General features: G+C 34.2%; 1 protein-coding gene and 1 pseudogene across 1 annotated transcript; both read left to right on the top strand.

Annotated features, from left to right (window-relative positions):
• The first annotated feature begins 1578 nt into the window (after positions 1-1578).
• On the top strand, positions 1579-3687 carry LOC126727173 (pentatricopeptide repeat-containing protein At4g21170-like). Its single transcript, XM_050432718.1, has one exon. The coding sequence runs from the start codon at positions 1614-1616 to the stop codon at positions 3327-3329; it is 1716 nt and encodes a 571-aa protein (XP_050288675.1). The 5' UTR covers positions 1579-1613; the 3' UTR covers positions 3330-3687.
• A 1274-nt stretch (positions 3688-4961) lies between these two features.
• Positions 4962-10729, top strand: LOC126727171 (G-type lectin S-receptor-like serine/threonine-protein kinase At1g11330; annotated as a pseudogene).
• The last annotated feature ends 482 nt before the right edge of the window (positions 10730-11211 follow it).

Genomic DNA, 11211 nt, shown 5'->3' with positions numbered 1-11211 from the left:
GGAACTAGAAATATGGGCAGTGGTGTCTTGGGGAATTTGGAATGCTCGGAATAGAGTATATTTTGAGAGAGTTCAACCCCACCCCAAAGCCATCTTGGCAGGGGCTGTTGGGTTCTTGCAGGAATACCAAAACCTCAACAACGCACAAAGGAACAGTGGAGAGAGCTAATCAGATGTTTTCATGTTGAAGATCATTTCTTAGGCTTGTTGTGATATTTGTAATTTTGGGTTAAAACTTCCCCTGTTTCGGATGTGCCTGAACAGGGCTTATATACTTATTTTGTATACTGTTTTCTTCATTCAATAATATTTCTATCTATTACCTCAAAAAAAAAAAAAAAAAAAAAAAAAAAAAAAGAAAAAAAAAAAAAAGATAGTTGACTAGTTAAGTGAATGTCTACAAAAGTTAGAAGAGATCAGCTCAAAGAGGTATGAGTATCAATGTGGCATCAACCTAATCGATTTGATGCTTAAGTTAGTGGTGTATTTTGGTGGATCAATTAAACAAAATTGAGATAACATTTTCTCATACCTATTCCAAAATTGGATCTCTTTTTATATATACATTCTCTAATGAAATTTTCTTTGATTTTTGTCAATTTTTCTTTGTGTCATAATGGGCTTATAATGAGGGGTATAATTACTTCCATCACGGCCAAGATTCCAAATATATAACCACTACTATTAGTTCTCATAATAGGGGTAATGGTTTTTTAGATGTCGTGTTTGGTCCTTTGCGCACGGGTTTGGGTGTTTGTCCCCTTCAATTCGACTTATAAGGCCTTGGCCTCGTTTCTCAGTTTTGCATTTGTGCTACTCCTTAAGTTCAAGTTTGAAAAAGTAGTAAGGTCAAAAGATAGGGCCATTAAACTAGTCGTCAAAGTCAAATGTTTGCGATGATGTAGTGTGTGTTTGGGTTGGCGTTTGCTGCGTTGCGTTTTAGTTTCTACGTTTTTTCCTATCTTTTTTTCACGCGTTTTCTCCTCACAAGCGGCTACTGTTCATGTACTGTACATGAACAGTACCGCAACATTTGACCAGTTTTACGTAAACAGTGTATCCGTGCACTGTTTACGAACCCACAAATTTCATTTTTTATCAATTTTTTCATTAAAAATGGGTCCAACGATACTATTCACACATTTAAAAATTATTTTGCTACAGTGTTTTCAGTTTTCAGTTTTCAGTTTTCAGTTTCAGCAAAATAAGTTCTATCCAAACAGACCGGTAGTATGAGAGAATATTTTTTGTATTTGACCAACAAACAATATGATGGGTATTTTTGTAGTTTTTTGTTTTGTTTTTTGAAATGAATAGACAGCATGATGTGGAACCAGACCTTTATCTGAAGTTTGTAATTCTGGCTAATGTAAACAATTTTTCTTAACTTACTATATCTTTTATGTCTTTCACTTCAAAAAATGTATATAATAAATAAAAATAAAAAGAGAGGTTGAACCTTCGAGTGGGCCAACATCGGATGGGTTGGACAACCACTAAAGTGCAAGAAGTGAGCCTGGGCTAAGCAGCCCAACCAATTATCCAAACTACCTTAAAAACAAGACTTCCTAAAACCATTTGAAGCAGAACAGACCAAAGTAGTGAGAACTCAAATGCTTCTTCACAGATCTCACCCTCTTCTCCTCAAACCATTTTCGACTTCAACAACTGCTCTCACTTGGAGAACCCAAATCAAACAAAACCAGCTTGCCTCCCAAATCTCATCCATTCTCTTACAAAGGCACAACTGGGTCCCTCTTCTCCAAGACCTCAATCTCTCCAGACTAACCCCATCACTCTTCCTCCAAATCCTCTACAGAACTCAGAGCAACCCTCAAATATCTCTCAGCTTCTTCAATTGGGCCCAATCAAATGTTGGGTTTCAACCAGACCTCAACTCTCACTGCCAACTCATCCAACTCTCGCTCAGCTGGGGTCTTGTCCAACCCGTGAAGACCCTCTTGGATTCTCTGATTCAGACCCACCCTGCATCAGTGCTTGTACAGTGTCTTATTCGAGTTTGTAGAGGTAGAGATTCTCAGTCTAAAGTGTTAAGCTTTGTTCTTGAATGGTATTCTCAAAAGGGTTTGTTTGTTGAGGGGTTAGAAGTGTTTAGGGAAATAAAAGTTCATGGCTTTACACCTTCAGTTTGTGCCTGCAATGCACTGCTTGATACTTTATTGCGAAAAAATGAGATTAAACTTGCTTGGTGTTGTTATGGTGCTATAATTCGTTGTGAGATTTTGCTGGACCGGTCTATGTGGTCACTGGTTGCTCAGATTTTGTGTAAAAATGGGAAATTTGAGACAATTTTTAGATTGTTAGATTTGGGTATTTATAATTCTGTTATTTATAATCTTGTTATTGATTGTTATGGTAAAAGTGGGGATTTTGGAGCTGCATTTGCTACCTTGAATCAGATGTATGAAAGAAAAATTGATCCAGGTTTTAGTACTTATAGCTCAATTCTTGATGGGGCGTGTAAATTTGAGAATGCTGAAGTCGTTGAGAAGATAATGAGCATTATGGTGGGGAAGGAGCTGCTTCCAAAGACTCTTTTATCGGAATATGATTTAATAGTTCAGAAGTTTAGTGATTTGGGCAAGACTTTTGCAGCAGAGATGTTCTATAAGAGAGCTTGTGCTGAGAAGATTGGATTACAGGATGCTACTTATGGGTGTATGTTAAGGGCATTGTCTAAGGAAGAGAGAGTAAAGGAGGCAATTTCGGTATATCGTTTGGTCTCAGAAACGGGTATTACGGTGAATGATAAGAGTTATCAGGCCTTTTTAAATGTTCTTTGTATGGAAGATCAGTTGGAGGAAGGTTGTGAATTGTTAAGGGATTTCATAAGAAAAGGGTGTACTTCTTGTTCAATGGAATTGTCTAAATTTGTAGCATCACAATGTAGTAAAGGTAGGTGGAAAGAGGCAGAGGAATTAGTGGGTGTAATTTTTGATAAAGGGTTATTACTGGATTCTTCTTGTTGTTGCTTGTTGGTGAGGCGTTACTGCTCCAGCAGACGAATTGATTCAGCTATTGCATTGCATATTAAGATGGAAAGATTGAATGTGAGTTTGGATATAGCAACTTATAATGTGCTTCTCAATAGACTTTTCGGAGCAAGGAGGATTGAAGAAGCAGTCAGGGTATTTGATCACATGAGAGGGAAGAATTTGGTGAGCAGTGAAAGTTTTACGATTGTGATTCGTGGGCTTTGTCGCATAAAGGAACTCAGAAAAGCTATGAAATTTCATGATGAAATGTTGAACATGGAGCTTAAACCTGCTCAAGCAACATACAAGCGTTTGATATCGGGGTTCAAGTAACAACCTGTTTTGGAAGACATTGGGGTTTAAGTAACAACCTCTTTCGGAAGACATTTGCAATTTGTCTGGTTCTTGACATTATGGTTGGAGTCTGTACCAAGTTTATTGTAACCATCCCTTGTAAATTGGCCAGCATAACCTGCAGACCATGGACTATAGTTGTTATAATGCCATGATTCTCTTTGTTTCTTTTCCAGAATGCTCATAAGATTCAAATTAAAATATCCAAACATCTCTTGAGATGTGAGACAAAGAAGCTTACATGTATTCTAAGAAAGAGAGAATGAAAAGTTCCACTTCCTCGGTTCCTGTATATAGCCATGATTGCAGTACCAAGTGAGGCACATGTTAGCTTGTTCTTTCTGGTTCTTGCTTAATTCAATTCATTGCCTGTTGGGACAAAAATGGGCATGCTCATAATCACTCAATGAGACTGATAAAACCTCGGATCCTCTTATCCAAGAGAAAAACTAGCAAAATAATCACTAAAATTTTTCTTATGTTGAAATTAGAATTCAGATTCAGAAGTGACTTAAAATTATACGTGCGTCTCCTAGAATTTAAACCCACGATGCTGTCTCCAATTATGTACGTGAAAATCTTTGCCCTCAACAAGAACAGACAGTTATAATGTATGTATAAAAACAGTTGCCACACAAGGTAAACTGCAATGCAAGTAGGAAAGGACCATAACAACAGTTTTTTTATGCCAACAACTTGGATTAACTCATTCTTTTTTACTGGTGCATTAATTGCTCTCCTTTGAACATAACTAAAGCATCTCAAGTGATGGGCTTTACTTATCTTTAAGCGGATTTCCTCATTTTGAACTCTATTTTTTGGTGTATTTTTACTTATCTACCTCAACATTCTTATTTTAGTTACACTTATTTTATGAATATATTTCTTTCTAAGAAGTCTCACTCTTCAAGCATAAGTTGGAATGAGGTGGGTTCGAACTCTATATCTTTTATTCAATGACAAGAAACTTTACTAACTGAACTAATTAGAACCTGCAGCTACTATAACTTCAATACAGAATTAGGATATATATGTAATCCCAGATTTGAATAAAAAGAGAGAGTGGGTTTAAAAGATTTTTAAAAAAATTGAAAGGTTAAAAAACTCTCTAACTTTCATCTTGGCGCAATTCTGCAAGATTCTCCATAGTCCATATGTGATTTATGACGGGATGCAAATGTTTCACGTTTTAGTCAATATCAAGGACCTTTCAGTCAATAAAGGTCTTTCGAGAGATTTCAAAGAAATGTATAATATAGGTGGGAACTGGAATTTTTGTATGATATATGTGGGAACTTGGGAAAATAAAGCAATAACTGCTCCTCGCTTTCAAAATCGTGATTCTCACAAACCAGAATCTTTGTATGATATATGTGGGAACTGGGGAAAAGAAGCAATTAGGAAACCCGTTCGTTTGTTCAGCTTTGTTGTCTCGTGGAGTCAAAATCCTTAGCGTGCCCATTTTCACTGGGTCCTATTAAAGGTCCCCCCACCTATCATGGTCGATTAGCCGTCTATAATGGTTTGAATAGATGATTGGGATATCCGTATCCCCACAAAATCACACAAGCCAGAATCATTGAACAAGTTATGGGACTTGTTCGGAATACAAGCATGTCAATTCTTCTAGTTTTGCTATGTTGCTTTTGTTTAGATTCTGGCTCTGCCACAGACACCATTACATCTTTTCAACCCATCAGAGACTCTGACTACATAATCTCCAATGGGGGTGCTTTCAAACTGGGATTCTTCAGCCCTGTAAATTCTACCAAACGCTACCTCGGAATATGGTATAATAAAAAGTATGTTCTACCTACCCAATGGGTAGCTAACAGAGAGAAACCCCTCAAGGATTCTTCTGGGGTTCTCACCATATCTAAGGACGGAAATCTTGTAATATTAGATGGACAAAAGGAGATTCTTTGGTCATCAAATGTTACAAACTCTGTTGCCAATTCAAGTGCCCAGCTTTTAGATTCGGGGAACTTAATCTTGCGAGAAAGCACTACAGGGACAATCGTATGGGAGAGTATCCAACATCCTTCTGATACACTCTTGCAAAGGATGAAATTTAGTACTAATGTAAGAACAGGTGAGAAAGTGCAATTTTCATCATGGAAAAACCCTTCTGATCCATCCATTGGAAGCTTCTCCTCTGGTATTCAACCACAAACTCAAAGTCTTGTTCAAATATTCATTTGGAAAGATGGTAGCCCATTTTGGCGCATTGGCCCGTGGAACTCCAGGAGCACTATTGGAATACCATAAATGAATTCTATATATCGTGATGGATTTTGTCTCACAGAGGATCAAGATGGAACATATTATTTCAGTTGTTCTTATGTGAGCAATTCTTTGTTTCATTATGTCATGACTACAGAAGGAGATATACTGGCAAGATATTGGGATTTTGAGAAGGACGATTGGGGGATCTTGTGGAATGCTGTGAAGAGTAAGTGTGATGTTTATGTTATGTGTGGGGCCTTTGGAAGCTGTAATTCACAAAGTTCTCCAATTTGCAACTGTTTACCTGGGTTTGAGCCAAAGAACACAAAAGAATGGAACAGAGGAAATTGGACTAGTGGATGTGTGAGGAGGACACCGTTGTCACAGTGCGCGGTGGTGAACAGTAGCATTGAAGCCGTCAAAAAGGATGGGTTTTTGAAACTGAAGACGATAAAGGTGCCAGACTTTGCAGATTCATTACCTGCTCGTGAAAGTTTTAGAGGTTTATCATCTACTAATAATGAAGACTATTGCAGACAACAGTGTATAGAGAATTGTTCTTGTATAGCTTACGCATATGATAGTGGCATTGGTTGTATGTCATGGACTAGAAGCTTAATTGACATACAAAAATTTTCCAGCGGCGGAGTTGATCTTTACATTCGTGTTGCCTTTTCAGAACTTAGTGAGTTAGTTTTGTTATTATTGTCTAGATTTTTAGTTTTCAAAATTAAATAAAGATGAAAGGAGAGCAGACTCTTTTGTTGACGTTGGATTTCTGCAGTGAATTTGTTTGGAAAGCTATTAATTCATATTTTAATTTTGATAGAGGAATTAAGAAGGGAAGATTTTGTGAGAAATTACACTTTACTACCTTAAACTATACATCATGTTATACTTTGTACCTTAAATTTTTTAAATGCACTTTTTGCACTCTAAACTATGACCCTTATTACACTTTACTCCTTAATATTAAGTTTGTTGTTAACTTGGATGGAAAAATATGACACCACGTGAAAAAACCTATTTACCCATCTTCTCAATGCTTTAAAAACAAAAGATAAATTATACTTCACCATCTTAAATCATACTTCTTATTACACTTTGCATCCTAAGTTTTGAATTTTCATCCAAGTTAACAACAAACTTAACAATAGGGTGCAAAGTGTAATAGGAGTTATAGTTTAGGATACAAAACGTGCATTCAAAAAGTTTAGAGTGCAAAATACAACATGAGGTATAGTTTAGGGTGGTAAAGTTTAATTTCCTCAAAATTTTGTTCATCTTCCACTTCTCCATTTATTTGGGAGATTGAAAATTTGTACACTCTTGAACTTCTATAAATAGATTATTTTTTGGTCAAATCTATAAATAGATTAAAACACATTAACAGGCTGGACAACATTTGAAGAAAAAATAATTTTCATTGAATAAATATTTGGGTCTTAATTAAAATTTTCGCACCATAAGAGAGATAGAAAATGCATTCTATTGACCAATAGAATGACCTTAATGTTTTTTGTTGTTGTTGTTTTATTTATTTATTTATTTATTTAAATTTGCCAGGTGGGCGGTCTTGTTATTGTTGTTGTTGTTATTATAGTATTATTATTATTATTATTTGCATTTGGGGGCTTTGGTCCATTTAATTGGCCTAAAGCTAATGAAATCCTTGTAACATAAAATTTATTTGAACAAAAAAAAGAAAAGGAAAATAATATTTTAATCATCTATTTTTGTCAATTTGTATTGAAACTTGATAGATAGCCGAGGTCTTGATAATTACTTGTTGTGTGGAGCCAATAAAATTGAGTTTATATAATATAGAAATGGAAAAAGAAAATAAAAAATTATATAGGTAATGATTTATGTGGTTCCAGTAACAGGGCCAGAATTTTTGTTAGGAGGACCCCTATATATATATATATATATATATATATATATATATTATACTCTAATTTATATTGGTCGAAAAAATTATCCCATTATTTGTAAACTATGAACTTTCTTTTTAACATTGCTGAGTAGAATTAATATTCTTTTGATGGTTGACTAAAAACTCTTAACCTAAAAAAAATAAAAAAAATAAAAAAAAAAACTCTTAACACACAGTCACACACGTTCGTGTGGCCTGCGCAGAACTTGGTGAGTTGTTTTGTTTTTTGTGAAAATTATCCACTTCAGGTCCAGTTGCAAGGTTATTTAGTCTTACAACTTCAACTGAACTCCCATTACAACCCAGCTCCCCATGATAATGAAATTGTTGTAAAAAGACTATTTATTTAACACCGTTTTGCAATCTGTTTTGTTTGAATAAGTGTAATACTTTTTTTCACCCTTCTGATTTACAGAAAAAGTGGGAGATGTGAAAAAAGTTGTCACAATCAGTGTGATCATAGGAGCAATTTTCATTTCCATCTGCACTTTTTTACTGTGGAGGTGGATGGCAAAACAAAAAGGTAATTATATTCACACTTTATAAATTAAATTAGCTTAGTGGACTAGGAAATGCTGCTGTATATATATTACATTACTCACTAAAATAGTGAACAATAGCAAGGAAAAAGAAAGCGACAGAGATCTTATTTTTCAACAGAGGGGAAGCACAACAAAATTTTGACAGTGACAACCTGGCCCAAGTCAAAGTCCAGGAGCTACCACTATTCAATGTTGAGCAGCTGGCTAAGGCAACAAACAACTTCCATTTGTCTAACAAGCTTGGGCAGGGTGGATTTGGTCCCGTATACGGGGTAATGGATCCTTCCTCATGTATTTGACTTAATACCTACTCTAATATCTTTCAGCCCATTAATTTCCATTTAAAAACAATAAAAGAGGCCCTCTCATTTTTAATGTAGAAATAAACATTTTATTAACTTCTTATCTTACATATTAACTCTCATAGCTTTACATTTATGTTATTATATTTATTCATTTTAATTATATAATATTAAAATGCTACATGTTTTACTAAAGGTTTCTTGTCTAATAATTTGAATATCTAATTAACCATCTGATGTTCTTTTACAGGCAACATTGTCAGATGGACAAGAGGTAGCAGTAAAAAGACTTTCTAAAGCCTCTGGACAAGGGTTACAAGAATTTATGAATGAGGTGGTGGTAATTTCCAAACTTCAACATCGGAATCTTGTTCGGCTCCTTGGCTGCTGTGTTGAAGAAGAGGAAAAAATGTTGGTCTATGAATACATGTCAAACAAAAGTTTGGATGCATTCCTATTCGGTCAGTTAATTTTGATACCCTTTCTTATATTAGAAATACAATACATTGTTAACTTTTCTGCTAGAAACACAGTCAGTGTAATATGATTTTGAAGACTATGGAACAATCACTACAAGAAAAAATGTTTATTGCAACGAAAAAAACCATTACAATAACATTAGAGTCATTGCAATAGTTGATACAAGATGTTGCAATAAAATTTGAGGTAATAGGTTTATGCAATAAAAATTTTTGTTGCAATAAATTCCAAATATTTTAATAATAACTTTGATGCAATGATATATATATATATATATTGTTGCAATAAACAATTTACTATTTTGAATATCTTGTAAGTATAGGCTATTACTTCACGAAACTTGTTGTAATAGAACAAAATAAGTCGGATTAAATTACTACAATAATACCTTCATTGTAATAGATAATTAATTTATTTTGTTACTGCGATTGACTATGAAATAATTGATACAAAGTTATTGCAATGATATATTCATTGCAATTACATGTTTGTCATTGCAATAGATTGTAAAAGAATTAATATCAAATTATTACAATGGTAACTTCGATGCAATAGCTATTAATTCGAAATTTTCGTTGTAATAGATTGCAAAAATAATTGGTATCAATTTATTGCAACGATCCTTTCATTTTAAGTTATTGCAACAATTTTTCCTAATATATTAAAGTTTCTGTTGCAGCTAAAAATTATAAGTTATTGCAACTTATTATTGTTGATGCAATAATTTAACACTTTTAAGTTACTATTGCAACCATTTTAACTTGTAGATGCGATATTTTGTCTAAAACTACTATATAAATATTTTGTTGTATTAACACTTGATGTAATAGACATTTTTTGTTGTAGTGAATATTCTTTGCTGTGATACTTCACTTGAAACAGATTTTTCTAATTTTCTTATGACTTCACCACATGAACTTCATTTGCAAAATGCAAACTATATGTTCACTTACCTTGTGAGTTTCTTTCTCTTATTTCTTTTTGTTTAACTTTATAGATCCACACGAAGAAAAATTGCTAGATTGGAGAAAACGGTTCAACATTATTGAAGGAATTGGTCGAGGTCTACTCTACCTTCATCGGGATTCTAGATTAAGGATTATTCATAGGGATTTAAAGGCAAGTAACATCTTATTGGATAAAGAGCTAAATCCAAAAATATCAGATTTTGGAATGGCCAAGATTTTTAGAAGTAATGAAGACCAGGCCAATACCAATAGGGTCGTTGGAACTTAGTAAGTACCTTTGGTTTTGGTCAATTTAATTAGATACTAGTGCTAATATATGATGACAAGATTTGAATGTGTTTTTTGTTGAAATTTAGTGGCTATATGTCTCCTGAATATGCAATGGAAGGACGATTTTCAAAGAAATCAGATGTCTTCAGCTTTGGGGTGTTGTTACTAGAGATACTAAGTGGAAGAAGAAACTCTAGTTTTTATCATGATGAGGAGTCCTTGAGTCTTCTAGGATTTGTAAGTCATCTTTATCTCATTGCCTTATGTTTTTTATACCTTCAATGCTTGTTTCTTATAAGTTTCAGTATTGATGCTAAGAATTTCAATAATTTTTTCATGTTTCTAGGCATGGAAATTGTGGAATGCAAGCAACATTGTAGCCTTAATAGACCCAATCATACATGAACCATGCTTTGAAATGGAGATTTTAAGATGCATACATGTTGGCCTGTTATGTGTGCAAGAATTTGCCAAAGATAGGCCGATTGTATCTGTTGTTATTTCCATGCTTAAAAGTGAGATTGTTGATCTGCCTCATCCAAAGCAACCGGCATTTATTGAAAGACATATTGCCTTAGATACCAAGTCCTCTCAACAAAGACAAAGAGAGTGCTCGGATAACAATGTTACTATTACAATGATTCAAGGTCGATAAATAACATGTGTTGTTCACGTAATCATGTTGTAGTTATATATTCATTTTGAACACTTACACAAGAATCTTAAAACTTTTGTCAATATTCATGAAACTGAATGAATATTTCATACCATTGGTACAAATAATATACATCTTTTTTTTTTTTATCATAAGAGAAACTTAAGGGAATTTTGTATGTCGTACATATATAATTTATGTGGAAGTTCATTTTATACAAATAATATTCATTGTGGGTATCGATGGAGAAATGCTATGCATCTCAATCTCTTTCTTTCAGTCTTACAATTCAAGCATCAACATTAGACAACCAAGAGAGGAAATCTCTCTATCATAACTTCTTGTAAAAATAAACTCCATTGCTGTCAACCTTGCAATAGCAGGAACACCTGTGATGAAGAGTATCCTATCCACCTCATTCCAGATGGTTTTGAACCAACCTATGAAACAACAGTACACTCCATTCAAGCTCGAGAAACATC

The sequence above is a fragment of the Quercus robur genome, chromosome 5, assembly GCF_932294415.1.
Source record: "Quercus robur chromosome 5, dhQueRobu3.1, whole genome shotgun sequence".
In the NCBI taxonomy this organism is placed as follows: Eukaryota; Viridiplantae; Streptophyta; class Magnoliopsida; order Fagales; family Fagaceae; genus Quercus; species Quercus robur.
This window is presented reverse-complemented; position numbering and strand designations above follow the sequence as displayed.

Excerpts from the sequence above, each read along its gene's own strand:
- LOC126727173 (XM_050432718.1), top strand. The coding sequence starts at position 1,614 with ATGCTTCTTCACAGATCTCACCCTCTTCTCCTCAAACCATTTTCGACT.